Source organism: Vigna umbellata, chromosome 2, assembly GCF_029865625.1.
Source record: "Vigna umbellata cultivar VRB3 chromosome 2, Vumbellata_1.0, whole genome shotgun sequence".
Taxonomy (NCBI): Eukaryota; Viridiplantae; Streptophyta; class Magnoliopsida; order Fabales; family Fabaceae; genus Vigna; species Vigna umbellata.
The window spans coordinates 5,906,828-5,928,014 of record NC_142166.1 but is presented as its reverse complement, the minus strand read 5'-3'; the positions used below and the strand labels follow the sequence as shown (position 1 = coordinate 5,928,014).

The 21,187-nt window shown below is 32.0% G+C and overlaps 2 protein-coding genes across 4 annotated transcripts; both read left to right on the top strand.

Annotated features, from left to right (window-relative positions):
* Nucleotides 1-986: 986 nt before the first annotated feature.
* LOC124829940 (uncharacterized) lies at nt 987-11,554 on the top strand. 2 transcript variants are annotated; one of them, XM_047303531.2, is made up of 20 exons: nt 1,347-1,361; nt 1,600-1,726; nt 2,170-2,478; nt 2,836-3,024; nt 3,231-3,314; nt 3,814-3,873; nt 4,258-4,302; nt 4,894-5,099; nt 5,793-6,266; nt 6,560-6,686; nt 6,774-6,971; nt 7,049-7,138; nt 7,529-7,591; nt 8,091-8,165; nt 8,266-8,316; nt 8,565-8,645; nt 9,242-9,376; nt 9,701-9,808; nt 10,420-10,485; nt 11,235-11,554. In XM_047303531.2, the coding sequence occupies exons 3-20, from the start codon at nt 2,170-2,172 to the stop codon at nt 11,301-11,303; spliced, it is 2,430 nt and encodes an 809-aa protein (XP_047159487.2). In that variant the 5' UTR covers nt 1,347-1,361; nt 1,600-1,726; the 3' UTR covers nt 11,304-11,554. The 2 variants fall into 2 exon arrangements, with proteins under 2 accessions (XP_047159486.2, XP_047159487.2); XM_047303530.2 differs by lacking the exon at nt 1,600-1,726 and having other exon boundaries at nt 987-1,361.
* A 6,852-nt stretch (nt 11,555-18,406) lies between these two features.
* Nucleotides 18,407-20,812, top strand: GRF6 (growth-regulating factor 6). 2 transcript variants are annotated; one of them, XM_088106310.1, is made up of 4 exons: nt 18,410-19,213; nt 19,323-19,731; nt 19,847-20,289; nt 20,481-20,812. In XM_088106310.1, the coding sequence occupies exons 1-4, from the start codon at nt 19,030-19,032 to the stop codon at nt 20,486-20,488; spliced, it is 1,044 nt and encodes a 347-aa protein (XP_087962436.1). In that variant the 5' UTR covers nt 18,410-19,029; the 3' UTR covers nt 20,489-20,812. The 2 variants fall into 2 exon arrangements, with proteins under 2 accessions (XP_087962435.1, XP_087962436.1); XM_088106309.1 differs by lacking the exon at nt 20,481-20,812 and having other exon boundaries at nt 18,407-19,213; nt 19,847-20,300.
* The last annotated feature ends 375 nt before the right edge of the window (nt 20,813-21,187 follow it).

The window sequence follows — 21,187 nt, the reverse complement described above, 5'->3', positions numbered from 1 at the left end:
ACACATTTACTATACAAGCAAATGAGTTCATTAGACAAGTAAAATCTCTAATTGTGCAAACAAACCCTTTGGCAAAACTGTTTTAGAAACTTGAAAATTTTGGATATTAAACATTTAATAGTTAAAGGTTTTGCATGATATTGTCTTTTTTTATTATAAATATTTGGGATCAAATGTTTTTAGATTTTTGAAATAAAATTAGTAAGTATGTGACTAAATAGAGTGAATCCTTAGGAATGTATTGATTAATGTATAAAAGTATTATCTAAGTAGCTAAAACATTTCTTTGAGTTTATAAATAAGTTACGAAGCACTTCAATTTTAGCTTCTAAAAGTATTTGTTCTTATTTTTCTATAATTCTTGTTAACGAGTTTATCTGAAATAGGACCTAAATCATTATTCTAATTATAGAAACTAAGAATTGCTATCGGTACGGCTAGAAATCTGGACAATAAATATATAATAAAAACACAATAAAGATTTCCATATTAAATCACCATAAAAATCTACGATTATTACATATATTTTAAAGTAAAAAGGTAAAACTACAATGCAAAACAAAAATATTATTAATAATAATATTATTCTTATTTATATAGATATAAAAAGTAATTAAATATATTTTTAATCTTTAAATTAAATATAAAATTAAAATTAATCTTTGTCTAATTTTTTATAAATTTTTGTTTCAAAATTTAATAAATAAACGAATATAATCTTTAACAAAAACCAGTGTATTTTGGACTCAAACATCATTATTCTAAAAATGTGTTTAATACATTAAAATATATCAAAATATAAAAAGAACTAATTCTAATTTCGGGTTGAAGTTTAAGATATTTATAAAAAATGGTAATAAAATAGGAGGAGGAGGAAGTACTAGTGGGAGACGAGGGTGAGAAGCAGGAAGACGCAACAATCAATCGAATCAACGATCCAAACAAAAACATAGGAAAACCGACGTTCCTCGTTGTTGGTCCCTAAACTACAACACTGTATTATGAACATTAGAATTGTCGTTTCGTCGTTTCTCGTTTCGTTTCGACGCCTACGAAGCTTCTACTACTCCTACTACCACATTCAATTTTGTTACCCTAATTACTATCGCCAACCTTTTTTCTTCTTCTTTCAATGGCTTCGCATTGCATGGACCATTTCACCTTCTAACACAATCAATTTTTCTTCACAGACCCAGAGAAAAAAACTACCTGAAGAAGTTGATGAATTAATTAATCTTAAATACCACTTCTTTCTCTCTCCAACCTCAATCCCTTCCCCTGCGCCACTTTTTCTTCAAAGCCTTTATCTCTGCCTCAACCCCCTTTCTTTTCTATTGTTTCCTTTATTCCGCTATTTTGTGGTAAGTTTTTTTTTTTTTTTTTTGGTTTTGCTCTTGTGGGTTTTCGGATTTCAGTTGCCTTTATGTTCAATCTGTTCAATTTGATCGACTTCTTTCATCTTCTACCTTGCTCTGTTTTATTATTTTTTTTCCTTTTTCATTATTTTTCTTCTTCGGGGTTCCTGAATCAGATTAAATGTATTTTTTTTTGTGTCATTCATTTTGTGGATCGGTTATTCACCCTCTTCGTGTTTTTCAGTTTGTGTAACAGACAGAGTAAACATGAAACATGAGATGGTTACTGGTGTAGATTTGAAGGAGCTATGAGTATAAAATCGGAGTGCTAAAATGGATTTTTTTGTAATACTTAAGCCTGTTTGTTGAAGGCAAGTTATATGTGGAAACGTTTTGTTTTGAGGGGTTTGTTTTATCTGTAAGTTAAATGGTGTTACTGTGGGCGACCCGGTTTATGCCGGGTTCATCGTTGGATTTTCGTTCCTAACGATTATAGTTTGCTGATGCCACTTTTGAAGGGCACAATATCACATATTTTTAAGCGTGGTGCCATGCTTAGAGAATAATTTTTAAGTTCTACCTTGAAAAATACTTGTTTTTTGCGCATATGAAGAATCAGTTTTTGGCGACATGTTGGTATATTTGTTCATAGCTGCCACTATTTTATGTTGGCTTGCATGATAGTAAGGCATTCACATTTTATAATGGATTTGAGATTTTTTTGTAGCTTTATTTTGAGTGATACTTTCTTTGAATTATTTTTTCTTCTTAGAGAATTTTACCTACCAAAATCATTGTTTTGTTTGTTGTGAAGATGCAAATGGCTGGAATGTCAAAGGAGGAAGTGACTGGTAGTCCTAAATGGGGTGCTTCAATTATTATGCAGACAACAGAGGATGTGGCTAGAGCTGTTGCTTCTGCTGTGAATTCCCCAAGGCCATCTGTTATATATTCATCAAAAAATGATCAAGGTGGAAATCAACTACAAAAGCTGCAGTATCAAGTTACAAAAATGATAAAAGGATTTTCTCGCCCTTCTGAAGTTAAATATAATAATTACAATCCCGAAATACTGACAACTCAGAAGCGTCAATGGGCTGCAAACTTTCAGTTACAGTACATGGTAGAACTAAAATCTTTTTATTGAATCATTAGAAGTCAGAACTAGATGTTTGTTGCACTCTTTTTAGTGTAAACTATAAGGAATTTTAAGTTGGTTGATACTGTTGGATTTTTACTACTAGGTTTTAAATACTTTTCCTCTTTGTTCTTTATTTAGCAGTTTGGCCCAAGCATGAGTTACTTGAACATTTAGATGTTCCTCCCTTTCACCTTAAACCATCATATCTACATATGCTTCTTCTTCTTCTTGCTAAATCTCATCATCAACGTTTTTAGATTTGTGCCTTTTTTTTGACTCGGCACATAAACTCATACTAATTTGTTCCCAAACCCTGATAGACTCCCTCATATTTTACAGGACCATAGGTCATGGAAGGAGCCAACAAAGCTGTTTGAAAGCATGGTGGTTGTTGGACTTCATCCTAATTGTGATATTCAGGCACTGCAAGCGCAATATTTCTTAAGAAAGTCTGAAGGCCCTGGTAAATTAAGAAGTGCTCTTGGTTATCAGAATCAATCCCGTGTGGGGCCTATTCTTGAACCTCAGGTTTTGATAATCAGATGCATAAATTGAATTACCATTACTATAACTGTGATAATTATTCTTACTGCCTCGTGTCCTATCACTTTTTTTCTTCCAACACCATTATTGCCGTGTCCACTCTACAAAATTTCTTGGCTGCTGTTCTGAATATTAGTTTTGTGTTCAGATGTATTGGTATCAAGAAAACTTTATGTTCATTTTCTTTCCAGGTCTTATTTGTTTACCCTCCAGAAAAACAGCTGCCTCTTAATGACAAGGATCTTCTCTCTTTCTGCTTCCCTGGAGGCTTGGAGGTTAGGTGTATGCACAATGAACTTCTAATTTCCCCCCTACCTGTTTTTTGCCATTATTTTTACTATCAACATCTTCAACACCATTATTAAATAAGCTCAGACTACGTTTATAAAGTTGTAAGTTGTTTTCATAAGCTAGAAAACAGTTTATGAAAGTATCATAAGCCATCTGCATTAGCTCTCCCATAAACTTTTGTAAGTACTTGTGCTACAATTCAAAATAAGCATTAAAAAAGCTCTTCCAAATAGGTCAAAGAGAACAGCGTTGTTATCAAATAAGAACCTACTTAGATTAGGTACCCACAATACATTAGTATACAAAAAGTATCTTGATGAATCTGAGGGATCAATATTTCTTTGTATTTATTTTTTGGCATCAATTATCTGATACCTAATTTTAGTTGAAGTATCTGCAGTGAGTTAGATTTATTTATTTTTGTGTCAGTAACTTATGTGGAGCTCATACTTTGGTTTTGCTTTTTCCTGGATCTGATTTTAGGTTAATGCTGTTGAGAGAACACCTTCCATGAGTGAATTGAATGAAATTCTTTTTGGGCAGGTATTTATGAAATGTTTTTCTTCCAGTAATATTATGCAGTGTGCAAATTTTCTTAGTATTATATTATTTTGGCTTCATTTGGCCAATTAGTAACAAGCAGTCTGAACGTATATATCTCTTTGTCAATCTGGTTAGTTTACATCAGCAACTTCATTGTATACAGACACCTAGCATGTTTGTTTTATTGTTAACATGCGATCCATTCTACTTTCACTCCAATCCATATCTCTACTATCATGGAGTTCTACCTATGTTTGAGGCTTCCCAACTTCATAACAAACACACTATCAGTATATTAGATTACCAACTTGTACGATGAAGCTGGGGAGTGTTTAAATTTTTAAACACTGATGCTCACCTGTGTTTGTGTATTGATGTTTGCAGGAACACCTTAAACAAAGGGATCTGTCTTTTGTATTTAGACTACAGGTAACTTAAGCGATCTAATCATTACTTTGTTTGATCTTTCTTATATTTTCTTATACTAATGTTCTCTCTCTCTTCCTTACATCAATATATTCTAATGATGAAAATTGGATTGTATAATTTGTGTATTGATTTTGGAATCTGCTAATTCATGCATTTTTATTTTTCACTAGTCCAATGCATCTTTCTAAATTATTCTTAGAAACTGAAAAGGAGTTACTGTTCACAATTATGTAACCACTCATTTGTATGGCAATATTCAGTGGTTAATGAGTAACCAATTCTGGAGTTAGTTAACCAACCATTTTAGTAGCAAATTTTTCCTAAGGTGCATATATTTTAATCACCAATTCCTTTCACTTTTCACGAGGTTTATAGCTGGTCAGTGTTAGTTTGGATTCATTTTTTTTTTGTTTTTGTACCTTAATTTCCTTGGGTCTACGTTTGTACCTTTTGAGGTTTACCTCTTCCAAGGCATCAAAGACTCATACCCCATTCAAGCTTTGAGATTTTCCTTGGGTTCCCCTTAATGTTTGTTTTTTTTATTTTGTACTAACAACGCTGCTTTCTTTTGGGCATTTTTTAATACAACAGGGTGCTGGTAATTCAACTCTTTATGGATGCTGTGTCTTGGTTGAAGAGTTAGTGCAAAAACCCTCTGGATTGCTCTCCCTGATTTCTGATAAAAGGTCAAGCTATTCTCCTTTGAAACGTGAACGGCATATATTAACTACACAAAGATGTTACTGCATTCTCTCAAGGCTCCCGTTTTTTGAATTGCACTTTGGTGTTTTGAACAGGTAGGTTGGTGATGTTTGACATATCTTGTCATTTATTGTATTAATTTTTTGAACAACAGTTATGCTAGTATTGGCTGGGTTATGTTGTGTCTTTTATGCTATTAACATTTTTCAGTTTCAAAGGGACTGATGAAATAAATATCTTTGCTGAAAAAGACATACAATAAGCAAATCAATGTTTAATAGTGAGAGGAATTCATGTACTCGGGCAAACACTTCAAACCCAATATAAGTTGGAGGAATAAAAACCCTGTTTTATTGATGTCCAGATGATATTAATCGAAGTAAATAACACATTGGCTGAGAGTAATTGGAAATGGTTCAATCTTCGCTGGAGCCAAGACGTAGTTTGTTCAGACATAAATCTGGTCTTATCACAGTGGAGTAAACTTAACTATTTTTTTATAGGTGAAGAAACTTTCAAACTTGTCTATTGTACTTAGGGAAATATTAAGCGTATTGGAGATTCCACACCAAATAGAGATTTGACCAAGTTATAGCAGTCAAATTTGTGAGGTTATGTTAGACTTAAAATCTACTTTCAAATTGGTGTTTAGAGTGTGTTGATCCCTTTTTGCCTATTTTAGTCTTGTTCGGTATAGTATATGCCTTTGTTCGCATCACAGTTATCTTCAATATATGTCCCACACTTTTATGGTTTTTGTTTGATTTATTGTGCTGATATCTTTGCAGCATCTTCATGCAAGAACGACTAGATCGCTTGACGAAAAACTTTGGAGATTTAGATTTAGAATATGTTGAAGATAGCTGTGGGCAAGACAATTTTGGGGAAGATTCAGAATGCATGTTGGTGAATGATAGATTAGAAGATAGACATGATGACAGTCCAATGATTTCTCAATCAAGCCTAAGAAATTCCTCACCGGAAATAATTGAGGATGATAGTAATTATCCCAAGAAAGAAATAGTTAATGCGGAGCTGCATATATTTAATGATAGAGTCAATGATGGCAATGACGTGCCTTGTGATCTTGAGAAGGATAAAAAAACTGTTAATGAGGAATCTGCCCCTACGAATGCTGAGGATTGTGCTTTGTACGGAGATTCTTTTGTAACAAATAAACAGTCAGAAGATAGGCGTTTACCCAATGCTATTCTACCACTCTTGCGGTATTGCCAGTATGAAAGCTCTGAATCTTCCTGCAGGTACAAGACTTTGTCATTGTTCAGTGCATTTAGTCTATATTTATGTAAAGTCAGCATATGTAATGGTGTTCACTGTGCTTTGACTGATGTCATAGATGTGCTTTGTTTTGTGGTCATATCTGAAAGTGCTAATATCAATATCTTCTGTAGGATTTGTTTGATGTACTTGATTCTCTATAGGTTCAAATTATGCTGTTTTATGCTGCTTTCTAGGTTCACCCTGTGAAGGATATTTTAGTCCTAATCTGTTCGTTTCGTCTAAACGATACATCTTAAACATCTGCTTCTTGCAGTTTTCAGGGTTCTCCTTGTGATGACAGGAATTTCAGGAGTGATGCCGATGATACTGAGACAGAAGATGCTTCATTCTCTGGTCAAGAGGATTTAAATGACCTAAATGGTATTCTTGAGTGGGCTAAGGTTTGTAATTTTAAATGCATTTTGTCTTGTTATTTTTTGGATTGCGTATTGATATTTATAGCTGATGTTATTTTTATCAATTCCCAGGCAAATAACTGTGGATTATTACAGATTATAAGTGAGTATTATTGCTTGAGTTGCCCTGCAAGGGGCACATCAATTAGATTTCATCCTTTGGATCACCTGCATCCCTTAGAATATCACAGACCAGATGAGGCAATTCTTAATCTTGCTGGTTCAATTGTTGATTTGAAATCTTTCAGTGCAGGTCTGGAATTTGCAGAGGTAAGTTACGGTGATTGTGTTGTGTTTGATAGCCATACCCTCATGAAAATACTTCATTTTTTGTTTGTTCTTCTCAGGCTCATAATTCTCTTCTGGCTGAGGAGGAGGCAACTGCATTATCTACATGGGCTGTTGGGTGCATGTGCGGTACCTTGAGACTTGAAAATGTAAGTTCTGTTTTACCTTGTGGTTGTCTTATACCAAATATCTCAACATTTGTGGAAAAAAACTGATTTAACTTTGGTGCCATTTTCATAATTCATTAGCAACTTTAGAAAGCAGAAGTTATGGGAGATATTACATAGATTACAACTGATTTACGGGAAAGGAAAACAATTCGAAAAATTAGGATCTATACATGATAATAAATTAACACAGCTGTAAAGAGTTGAAGGACACATGATTAAACAAGAAGTAAGCCTAGATGGCATTAAAATATTGCTGATCCATTGACCCCTGGAGTTGGAATGTATTGATTGTGTGTAGAAGTTTCATAATGTTTGGCCAGGACTTTTACGGCTACATGTTGGCTTGAATGGTTTATGTGTATTCTGCAGGTGTTAGCATTCTTTGCAGGAGCTCTACTAGAGAAGCAGATAGTCTTTGTCTGTTCTAATTTGGTATGTCTTGTAGCTCAACTTAAGTCAGTAATGGTATTGTGAACATTATTTATTTTCTCTATTCAATGTTATATTAATACTAATGTTATCTTAGCCATTGATTGGATACCTCTATATGCCTTTTTCTCAGATTGTTATTCCTTTATTACTCTCCCCTGCTCTGTTAGAAACAGTAATAATTATATCTAAGTTTCCCTTGCTCTGTAAGGTATATTTGGATTTGAATTTTAATGTGTGCATGTTGGCCTTGCTGGCATGCTCATGCATTAATGATCAGCTATTTTGCTATTTGTATTCTGTAATGTACAGACAGCATCTGGAGTTGTGTTAACTATCTTTGTATATTGCAAGTGTGCATAGCTATACTGTGGTTTTGACCCAACCCAATCTTGGATTGGCTGATTTAGAGACTTTAATTGTCAGAAATAAGCATCTCACTTGAATTGTTGACATTTCACAATAATCCTTAATGGAAGCAATTTGATTCTTTTATGATCAGGGAATCCTATCTGCGTCAGTTTTATCAGTTATTTCACTAATCCGGCCCTACCAATGGCAAAGCTTGCTAATGCCGGTTTGGTTTCTCTCCTTTCATATTTAAAAATCAGTATGTATTTTCGTAGTTTTAGTATCACTTCTCGATTATAGAATTTGATAAGAGCATACTCTTCTAGGTTCTACCAAATGACATGCTTGAGTTTCTGGATGCACCTGTGCCTTACATAGTGAGTATTCTGGTCTTGCTGTACTATAACATTAATACTTGATTTGTTTGCATAGATAATGATATTGAATATAGCGTGTTGGAGCTTGTGAAATCCATTTAATAATATCTTCTATAAATTGGAACATTAACATTAGAGTGATTAGTGTGGTATGTAGTTAAATTTGGTTTCAAGTGTTTTATTTTGTGGCCTTTTATATTGATGATAACATTTATCATAACTGACTTGCCACAAAATTGGTACTTTAGGTTGGTATCAAAAACAAGACCAGTGAAGTTCAGTCAAAGTTAACTAATAATGTTATCCTGGTTGACGTCAACAGGAATCAGGTATGCTATTTCTTTTTCTTTTTCTATTCTCGAATGCCATGAAACATGGTTTTCATCCCCTTCCCCAAAAATAATATTATATTGTATTTGTTAAGAAATTGTATGCATGGCTACCTCTCTCCTTTTATCTTGCAAAATTCTTAGTTAAACATGAATGAAACGTTACTATGCGTTGTTGAATTCATACCTCTCGTTTACTATCATTTGCTCATTTATGTTTTCATATTTGGTGTTCCTTTGAAATTATCTTTTATCAAATTCATTTTTTTTCTTTATTTGGTCAGCCCAACATCTACTCAATATATTCAATCCCACTGAATTAGTTATACAAAGGGTGTTTATATATTGCACCCTAACTAACTGAGGTAGTTAGAATCTGCAGCTGTTAAAAAGTAAAGAGTTATGACAATACTTTTGTACATCGAGTAAACTAAAGAAACAGAGTAACACTATATAATAACAAGATAAAAAAGTAATATGTCTGGATGACATATTGTGGGTTTATGTGAGTTTATTCTAACTTCTATCATACTTTGTTTTCAAGTTATAGCAATATAAACATGATCTCTTACACCAAATCTGTTTTTTCACCATAGGTGAGGTCATCAACAATACCTCAACTGCCAAGGCAGAAAGAGTTGATCGCTTCTTTACGCCCTTATCATGCAACTCTAGTGGGAGAAAGTTACTTAGGTAGGAGAAGGCCAGTATATGAATGCACAGAAGTGCAGGTGGGTATCTCTAAATTATCACTCCTTCCTTATACATTACGCTCCTGTATCTCCTATGTTTCTTTCTCACGCTTTTTTGGTCAGGTTTTTATACCAATTTTAAAAAATCGGTTATTCATTTGCCTAATAACTTATTATTTTATCAAAATTTTAAAAAATACAAGTAGTTTGTGATAGGTTTATAGAATGTCATATTGTCAACAATCAGTTATTCATATTGTAAAAAAGTTAAGAATTTAAACAATCAATTATTCATATATCTGTCACATTGCCAACAGTCTTGTCAGCATAATGTTACATCATCTTGTGTTGTTTTTCGAACAGGTAGAAGCTGCCAAGGGGTTCTTATCGGTGTTAAGAACTTATTTGGATTCCCTTTGCCATAACATTCGTTCTCATACAATAACCAATGTACAATCCAATGATGATAAGGTCCGTGTTTTCTCTTAACAGCAAAAAACATTGCATTTTTATGGGTAATCTATATATTTTTTCCAATCGTTTTTAATGTCTCACCTTCTGAAAATAAGGATTTAATCAAAGGGCCTACACTTATACAGTGGTTAGATTTTAATGATCAATTGATTTGGGTCTTGAAGAGTAGGGTTGTAAAAATACAGCTTAAATTTATTGGTTCTACTTTATAGTTTGTCCTTTAACAAAACAAGCACCATAATTCTTTAGAGGGTAATCTTTTAATACTACCCTTACAACTACGTTACCTTATTTTCCTGAAAATTCTTTATTGGCTAAAATTTTAAGTTCAGCGACATGGCACTTATGATTAGATTGTTTGTCTATACTTATGTTTCTTGGTCTCTTTATGCAAATTTACGCTAGGTTTTTCTCAATTTGCTGGCATTGAGATGTAGAATGATCATATTCTTAAGTTCGATAAGCAGAATTTAAATATAATTAAAACAGGATTATGTAAATTGAATAGTTCTAATTCATATACGTATCATAGTTTGCAAATATTTACTTGCATTGAAAATAACAGACTTTAGCTCACAATTTAAAGATATGAATGCTTGTACTTTCAGGTATCCTTGCTTTTGAAGGAGAGTTTCATTGACTCATTTCCTTATCGTGATAGGCCTTTCATGAAGGTTTGGCTCATGAACTTTACATCATGCATTATGCTAATTATGTAAAAAGATATCTTTATTTACTTTCTGGTTTTAAAGACCGGAGACTCCCAGAATTTATTTGATTTTGAATTTCTCAAGTCCAATTCCAAAAGCTATATTTATGTGAATATGATTCAAACATAGTTTCATGTTGTAGTTTTTCTAGCTAAATTGTGTTAGTGCTTGACAGTCATTGTAATGCTTCATATTTGAGGTTTTGTCAATCTATTTTCAACTATTGAAGGATATCTATCTATCATCTATAGCCGATGACAAGCTTCTATCTATTGGCATCAGGCCAAGCCAGGGTGTTGAAGGGTTTTACTGAAGTCTTGAGATTCATGTGGAACCTTTACCATGTGACTGTTGAGTATCTTGTACTCTTGAAACATATGGCTAAAAATAGCTACTTGTCACCTGGATTCGATGTAGTTCTTGATTGGGGAATTTGACTTGTTCTAAAGTCAAGTAAACACGTGATTGCTGTGTTCTCAACTGCATCCATCTACTTGTTAATGTGGCAAACCATGTGCATAATAAGCAATAATTCTTTATAGGTAGACATGCATGTTCAGTAGAGTACTTATTTGTCAGCTTGCTTAAATGTTTTTGGCATTTTTATCATATTCATGTAATTTATTGAACGTCTAAGCAGAGCTTTTATGTTTTTGGGTATTATTCCCAGTTTACTAATTCGGTTTTTTCCTTTGTTGTCTTTTGCCAAACAGCTTTTCGTGGATACACAGCTCTTCTCTGTGCATACAGATCTTGTTCTCTCTTTCTTCCAAAAGGAATAGAGCTATTTGGGAATATTACTACCATGCAAAGCTTGAACGCAAGTTCAGTGTTGTATAATTTCTCTAATTATGTATGAGTTAAAACTTTCTCCCTACATGTAACGAAAAAATTCCACTAGCATAGGCTTGCTGCAGATCTTGTATATAATTAGTTAGATAGTATATTTAGTCTTAATAAGTGCTATTAAGGTTTCACTCTATGTAAATCACAATTTTTGTTTCATACACCAAAAGTGAAAGTTTTATGCCTACATTATGGATGTGATGCAATATGTTTAAATGATTCAAGATATAATGCAGAAATTTCTAGCAGAAATGCCGAATACGTTTTTAAATTCTTATAAACATTTGCGAGGACTAACGAATATTCATTATAAATGTAAGACCTATGTTTGATTTTTGTAATGATGTTCCTCCAATTCCAAGCATTTTAACTAAAGTTTTTGGGTGAGACAATAATAGTTACATGAGATCCATTAGAGACAGATTAAATTTCATTATCTTAAGATGGTATTAACCTATCTGGCCATGTACCTTGCATATAGAAATTAGATACAAGTCTATTGTGTTTAAGGCAGTGTATTCACATAAATTAATAACAATAATAAAGATACTGTATTTTTTTTCAAAAGAACCTCAGTCTTTTAACAAATACATTAATTGGACTGAAATAAACAGAGCAGTTAATTTAAAGATAAATTAAGAAAAGAAATTCTTTCTGTTGAATTTGGAGAGTAAAGACATGAGTCAGAAGAGGAAAGTATGAGAAGATTTGATTGAGTGATTCAAAGACAGTAAAAGTAAAGGTTCCTTCCGTGTCTGGTGATCCATGGCCTAAATGGGTGATTGCTAGCAGACATGGACATGTATCTGGTCCCAAAGAAAACAGACATTTTTGCTGTATCATGGTTTCTATCATCCTCACGGGGACCAAATTTTATTAGATTTAACTACCCTCAAGCTACTTTAGGTACTTTCCTCACTGCACATGACTGTCTCCTGATGCCAAATATTTCTTCAATGCATTCTCCACTTCATCTCTCACCTTGTCGTCTTCTAACATTGTGAGAATGTGAACCCCGTTTATGCATCATTTCTCAAGTTCTTTCACACCACCAAGTTTAAAATGAACCTCAACACTTAAATGCTTCTGCTGCTTCTGCCTGCTGCTGGCCATAGCATTGTTGAAATTACACGTAAAGGCAAGTCACGTGGTAATCTCAACCTCTTCATAACATTTTCTGCTCCTCATTATTACTGTTTTTCCAAAACAAATATCAAAGGAACAATGAAAATAATGATCTTAAATGGGCCATTTTCGTATCAGCTTTTTCAAAACTTCAACTTACAATGCATGTAACAAATTTCTTCTTTGAAAAATAGCCATGTAGGTGGGTTCATCCTATATTTGTTGATATCTTCAAGTTTTTAGCATAGCCTTACATTTTAAGTTTGGGAGTCTAAACTTTAACACAAAGTTTTAGTGATCTATGACTTAAATTAGTTTAAACATATATTATTTTTTTTTGCTTTAAATCAAACTTTGAACTTGTTATTTGATGAAAAATTCAATTTGAAATTGCAAATGTTGTCCCACATGTTATTACAGAGGTACAGATAGAAGGAAAGTGATGAGCTACTTGGCATTCCCATTGCAAGTTGGGGAAATCATAACTATTGAAGAAGCGTGAGCTGAGTGTACGACTGTGTGTGAGATTGTGGTCCAAGTTCAAAATCTGACACCCTGCTCCATGATTCAAAACTAGAATGATGTGAAAAATTAATGTACACACTAGATCAAATAGGTTGTAGATTTTCTTATGAATGAGAGAACAGAATGTGAACAGAAACTGAGTTACGTAACACTTTTCTCATGAATAATGTGCATGCGTGTAAGCTACTTATACAATTTTTAAACCCATGACAGATATCATTTTTCCTTGTTGAAAATGCAAAAGTTGCAGCACTAGTACTAGATACATGAAAAATGAACCTAAAGTAAACACAGGAACCTTAAGATTTTAAATTACCAGTGAAAACTTGTTTTCCAAAATGGAAAATCCAACTTTGCCATTTTCCAACAATAGCTATAACAAAGATACCTGCATTTTCCCTTGAAGCTGTCACAATAATAGAAACATTTTTTATTTGTTAAACATGCTAGTGTTTAAAAGAACATGGCATGCATAAGAGGACATAGATGTTGTGTTTTCATAAAGGGGAACAAGTAATTGAACAAGTACTGAAATACTCACTCTAACTATAAATGCTCTCAACAATGTTTAAAATTGGAAATTGTGATCTTTCAGTCACTTCAGATATGCACATACTCGAGTGATTTGCTAAAGTATATCATGTTATGTTACAGTTATGCAATCATACAAACATACTTTGTTTTGTTGCATACTTTAGTTTCTGTTGTTTCTATGTATGTTTTAACAAAAGTAAAAGTGCTTAAAAGGAAAAGGTGTTACAATTTACATGAGTACTTCGTATAAGCTAATTAAACTTATCATTTCCTTTACTATATATAGAATCATCTATAGCTTATTTATCTATTTCTACCAAAGCTTTAATCTTACTCATTTACTCTTAAAACGTGTGTACATATATAAGTAATTTTTTTTATATTTCAAAATATTCTCTCTTTTTATTGTAAAATATGGTGTATTAATATTAATTTTCTTTTTAATGTGTCGTTGTAATGATATTTTCATTATCCATAAAATAATCATTGATTTAAATTTACTTATAATTCATTGAAAAACCTTTAAAAAGTATTTTAGGAAAATATCTGTGACACCATAAATTTCGTGCATGAATGAGTGAAATTTGAGAGCATTGAATTTGAAATAAGAGAAAAAAGAAAGTTAAATGAAAAAGTGAAGTAAATTTATGAGAGTGAGAAAATAAAAGAGGAATTGAAATGAGAGGTGTAGGATATGAACTGTGGTGAAGAAGGCACAGTCGTACTCTTCCTTTCTGCAATACTAACAGTGCAAGAATACCTCAGAGAATTTAATACAACCAAACAATTTTAATATCAAACCAACTTTTCATCTCATTTTAAGAAAAAAAACACACAAAAATGAAATTGAATTTTGGAAAAAAATATCTAATATTTCAATTCTACACATTTTTATTTCTACGTTTTTTTAGGGTGAGAAAAGACTTTTATAATTTTATTGATATGGAACTGGTATTTGAATTAAAGTTTATGAGTTTAGAATAAAATGTACGTTGTGTGCATTTGATAAAAGAAAGTTAATACATGTTATTTATATGTGAATATTTTTTATGAATGTTGATATATAAAATAAAACTTATTAGAACAAGACTACTTAAATGCACTTTTATTTGATGTTTCTTTCTATGTAAAAATACAAAAAAAAAAAAAAAGACTGGAATATGAATGAAATAAGGAAACAAGGGTTTTTGAAAAAAAAAATATAAATGTGTGGAAAAGTAAAGAAAATGTTGTCTTATGTAATAATCAGCTAAAAAATTTGTCTTCTTTATATTTATATTAATATTAAATTTCGCTCCCAGTATAGTTCACACCTAACCTTCTTCAATCACACTTCCTCTTTTTTTTTTTTATTACGCTAGCAATTATTAATATTAAATAAGAGCAATAATGTATCGATAAATAAGAGCAATAATGTATCGATAAATAAAAATAAATAAGCACAAATGATAAATAATATTAAAATAAAGATAAAGATAAGTTTTAAATATATTTTGAGTCAAAATAGGGATAAGATTCTTTCCTCCTCCAAATTTAGAATTAATCCTTTTAGTGTTTATAATTTGAACAATATTTTTTTAACTCCTTTATCCTAAATATCACTGATTAAATGAAAAAGAAAACTTGCCAAACAAATATCGTTGAAAACCTTGACTATAATCTGGCAACTATAAATCATTTCTACAGTCCACAACTGTTTTGAATTAGTTTTTATTCATAAATATTCATCAACATGTTTGTTTTCTTTTAAATATTTATTTCCACAACATTTATATATAAAATATTTGAGGCAAATGATTAAAACATTTTTTTTGAAATGAAAAAGACTAAAGAGATCAATTTAAAATTTAAAGACAAAAAAAATCTTAAGTTAAATTTAAGGGACTAAATTATATCATTAACTATAAAATAGTAAATGTTAAATAAGAATAATGAATAATAATATTAATATTATTTTTAATTTAAATATTCTTAAAAATTAAATTCCACTTTTTTTATATTTCTTTTCAATAAAAAAATATTTTCTCTTTTTTTATCATTTATTTCTCCTCAGCTAAACAATCTTACTTTTATTCTACTTCTTGTCTATTTTTTCTTCTTTTATTTTGCTTTCCAGTTATTTATTTTCCTATATTTGTTTCTCTCTGCCATTGCAACCTTAATATTGTTTTGACATAAAATTAAGTTTTGTTTAGCGAATTAAGTGAAAGAAGTTACTTTAAAAGATAACCAAGTACATGATAGAAAGGAAACTAATTCTAAGATTAAACTTCGAAGTAAAATATATTTATAATAATATTATACATAAATCTAGCTTAAGTTCTGATAAAAAAAAATTCACTGTATATAAATATATCTGAACATAATAACTTAGGTATTCAAACAAGTTATGAATGATTCAACAAAACCTTAAACTATCTCTTTTAGAAACTTTCTAATTTAAAATCTTACTAGTCAAAACTTCTAAAATTAACTCAAAAATCATATAAAACTTAACCTATCAACTCCTGAATAGTTCTACGTGTTAAATTTTACTGTCTCCAAACTCAAACAAGTTTTAAATAACCATAAAACAAACCTAAAAACCTCAATTATTTTCGTTCGACCTTCTAAAATCTCGTCTATAACATCTCCTTTTAAAGTCCAAAATTACCTATAATTTTGCCTACTCTTTATTTTTCACTACAACACCATTTTATAACCTTACCATAACAACACTCACAAGACAAAAAAACATTCATATAATCATACTTCTAATAATCCAGTACAATTATATAAACACCAATAACACTAAAACAATTATCTTATTTACAATAAGATAAACATAACATCATATCAACCACGCTTATACATTTAAATTATAAACAAATATTAGTTTTTCTTATCTCAATAGAACTACCACAACTCTATTTTTGAATTTTTAAAAGTTTGCCTTATTTTACCAAGTTTAATACTTATAAGATTAATAAATATTGATTTGTTTTTATGAAAAAAGGTTATTTCTAACAAGTAATTTTGTTTGTTGGAACATACTTTTTTAAATGAAAGGGATTAAAATTTTCTTAGTCTACATACAAGAAAATAACTTGATTAAATCTAATTTATCTATTCAATCAAATAAAAATATTGGTCAGAATTTCGAAATTCTATGTTTAAAATATAATCTCTTTTATGTTTTTACTTAGAATTTTCGGATTCAAACTTTATTTATAAGATCTTAATCTAGTTTTACTATGAATGAGTGGATATCTTTTTTCTTTATAAGTTTTTTATTACCATTTTTCTAAGTATTTTTTCGTTTCGATTCACTCAATTGAATAGTTGGATGTTAAATTATTTTTTCAAATTTCCCAAAGTATCAATAAAATATAAATATTTGAGATTTAATGTAAAGTTATATGTATTTAACTTTTAATTAATATTAATAAAAATAAATAGAAAAAGTAAAGCCCTCTAGTAATATTAAAAACTAATAAATATTTAATGTACACACGTCAACACTCCTTACTAATGAAAAAAAATCATTACAACAGGAGACTAACACGATTTATATTGATACCGCTTTACTTATTCATTACTGTTTTTTTTTATGTTTATGTTTGAGCTATTATTAACAAGATTGTATATTAAAAAGTGTCACTTTTTCTGTTATCTATTACCTTTGTATATTACTATTATTTTTATTTGTCTAATACGGTCCATCAACCACTAATTTTAAGCCCCATTAAACCCAATTATCTTATAATAATTCTTAAAATTTATAGTTTGGATTTGATTAGTGGAACTGGCAAGTTGAATTTATAATAATAATAGTTATTATTATTATTATTATAGATGTTTATTAGGTTAGAGTAGATGTGCCAAATAGATAGCACGTGGTTTCTACAATTAACTTGACTAATTAATTTATAATGGTCCTGAAACGCAAACAACCCTGCGTTGTGGCATGTTCATATTGTTATAGTAAAGAGAAAAAAGATAGTTCACCATGTGCCCACTGTCTCCAATATTGCTCTTCACTTCATAACTTAAATGTAGAATCAAGATCTCAACCACTCTCGTATTAGGCTATAAAAGGGGACCAAAATTCAAAACTATTTTTTATATATTTTTTTTTGTAAATTTTTACTTTTAAAATGTTCACGAATTACTTTTAACCAATAAAATAATTAATTCTATTTTTTATATCAGAAAACAAGTTCATGTAAAAAGACTACTATAGTAACAATATGCTTTCAAGACTTTTGCATATTTTTAAAGCGTAACTTGCTTGTAGAGTTGTGGTTGCACGTGCAGGTCGGAGATCGTAGGTATAGGAGTATTTTATTTTAATTTATAGATATACGAAGAAGATTAATTAATTGTTATTAATATATGGATAATGATATTTTAATAATATTATTTATGTATTATTTTGAAATTAGTTATATTAGTGGTTATGATTATTATTATTAATTTTAAAATAATTTTAAATTAATCATAAATCATACTGAAGTGTTGTAAAAAAAATATAAACAAATATTATTATCTTAATTTATACATATTGAAGATAAAATCGGTGAAGTATTATTAATGAACGAGAGAGAAGAAAAAGTACAGAGGTATTAAAAATGCAGGGTGCAGGTGAATGTCTGGTTTTCTACGTTTGGAAAATGAGAAAAAGGTGAAAATGTAAGTGGTGGGGGGTGTGTGAGGTAAAGGAACAGAAAAAGTAAAAGAGTTTAGTAGCAGTAAAAGCTGTGAAGCGTAGTACAATGTTCTGAGATAGGCATTGCATTGGGTTCAGACACTCTAATACTATTAATAAATACCAATAATAAGTATTTCCTCTTTTGTTTTTATGCCCTTTTTCTTTCTCTCTCCCTTTAGTTTATGGATTTCCGTAGATGTGTCAGAGACAATAGCTGCCACAGAGACAGCTTAGCTGCACAAGCACCAGAACCTCTGCACTAGCAGCAGAGCAGCAGAACAGCAGCAGCATCAGTAGCATCAGACACAGAGAGATGAGAGAGAATTCTCAAATCTCCATCATACCACTCTCTAATCAAAACCATTACTTTTATCCATCCACACAAGATTCTCTAACCATGCTCATCCCTCATGCTCATCTCATGCTCATGCTCCCTTAAATAAATATACCTCCTCTTCTCTCCCAACCCCTATTCTCTAATATTAATAATACTCATCACCACTCTCTTTCTCTTTCTCTTTTCTCTCACATACAAACATTTTCATCTCTGCATTTTTAGTTTTTAATTCTACCATTATGGTTTATTCAGACTACAATTACATCTTTCTGTTCTTTTCTTCTGCATGTTATCAGTTTTTCAAACCGGCGTTGCTTTGAAACAAGTATAGTTTTCATGACACTTTTTTTTTCTCTCTCTGGTGCTTTTGTATACATATATATTATATATACAGCTTCCCTTTGGTCTGCATATTTCTATTTCCCTCTTGTTCTACTCTTCTTGCTTGACGATGAATGGGAGGAACAGATTTCCCTTCACCCCATCACAGTGGCAAGAGCTTGAACATCAAGCTCTCATCTACAAGTACATGGCTTCGGGAATTTCCATTCCACCTGATCTTCTCTTCACAATAAAAAGGAGCTACTTTGATTCCCCTCTGTCATCGAGGCTTTTGCCTAACCAGCCACAGCACTGTGAGTTTTTGCTTTTTTATCTTTCTGTGTCTCTCTTTTTCTGTGTCACTGTGTTTGTTTGTTTGTTGGGAGAGTGCAAATCTTTGACAAAAAGGGTTGGTTTGTGCAGTTGGATGGAACTACCTGCAGATGGGTCTGGGGAGAAAGATAGACCCTGAGCCTGGTAGGTGTAGAAGAACTGATGGTAAGAAATGGAGATGCTCCAAAGAGGCATACCCGGATTCAAAGTACTGTGAGAGGCACATGCACAGAGGGAAAAATCGTTCAAGAAAGCCTGTGGAAGTTTTGAAAACAACACCATCAACAAACACAAATGCTTCAACTCAACAACCAATCTCATCTATCACCAAACTCAATACTCTTTCTCCTCTTGCATCGTCTGAATCACACCAACACCACCCTCCACACTATACCTCCTTTCTCTATCACCACCCTCCATCGTCAAGGTCCTTTGAAGACAACAGTGCTCCCTTGTTTCTTGACACTGGCTCTTGCTCTCAGTCCAACGCAGATTGCAGGTTTCTGTCATTTTCACAATCACACTGCTTAAACTTAAAAGCACTTTCTTCAAGTGTCTGAGTCCTGATTCATTTACTCTCTCTCTCCCTTACTTTTTTCTTAATAAAATTAAAGGAGTAGGTATGCATACGGAGAGAAGGAAGAGGTGGATGAGCACGCTTTCTTCACAGAGCCGTGTGGTATAATGAAAAGCTTTTCTGCTTCCTCTATGGATGATTCTTGGCAACTCACACCATTGGCCATGAGCTCCTCTTCTTCTTCCACCAAACAGAGGAGTTCCTTTGGCTTGTCCAATGATTATTCTTGCCTGCAACTTCAGAGCCACTCAAAGCAGCACGAGCAACAAGATCAGGGTGGTTGCTACATGCTAGGTGGAGGCCAACTTGGAAAAGAAGAGCCTCAGAAAACCGTTCATCGCTTCTTTGATGAATGGCCCCACAAAGGTAGACAAGGATCTTGGCTCGATTTGGATGACAAATCTTCCACAACCCAACTTTCAATTTCCATTCCCACCTCTTCTCACGATTTTCCAGCCTTCAGTTCCAGAACCCACCATGGTAATTGCTGACTGTAAATATTAAAAATTGGATTTTGCACAAGTTGGTTTTTACTCAATAGAAAAAGATTTAATTTTTATTTTGTTCTCTTACTGGTGAACAGTGGGAAGATTATGTAAACAAGAGGTTCTCGGTCTGATACAACTTGGGATCTGTCTGTAACCTTCTATCTGGTTGTTTATGTTTTGCAGATGGTTGAGCTTACATTTGAATAAAGGGTCCTTGTACGGAATGAAAGGCCAAAACTGTACCTAGAATGTGGGGTTAAGATGCTTCGGGGTCTTCTTTTTCTTCTGCCATAAAGGCCTTTGAAAGGGATTGGTGTCTCTAATGTGTGATCAGTCCTATAGATGCTAATGCTTTTTCTTAGTTAAGTTCTTTCAAACACAGTACCAAACATTCTGTGACCAAGCCTAAGCTCTTTGATGCTTGAGCTAACATTCAAAGTTGGCACATCTTTGTAATTTTGGTTCATCATAGATACTGTGAAACTGGGTGCACTGTGGCCCACAGGATTTGCTTCTCTCTCTTTGTAATCACACTGCTTATTACTGTTAAAGTTAAACCAATTCTTTTCCTTTTCTGCAAACACCGTTGGCCATGAAAGAAACAAGGTGTGTCCAAAGTGTGTTTTTCTTGTGACTGTGTTTCTGTAGCATGGCCTAAATTTGTTTTTATCCGTTACGTAAATTCTTATTGTCTCGGTTGACTGCTATAAATATGCACAATTCTAAAACGTTGACTACTGTTTGCTGCATATGACTGAGTCATATTTGATACGTGGCAGAAATAGAAAATGAAGTGCATATGGTTTGAATCAATGGTGGTAGATATATGTAATTAAAATTGGTGAGACACGTACCCATCATTTCTATCAAACTTTTTAATACCACCTAAG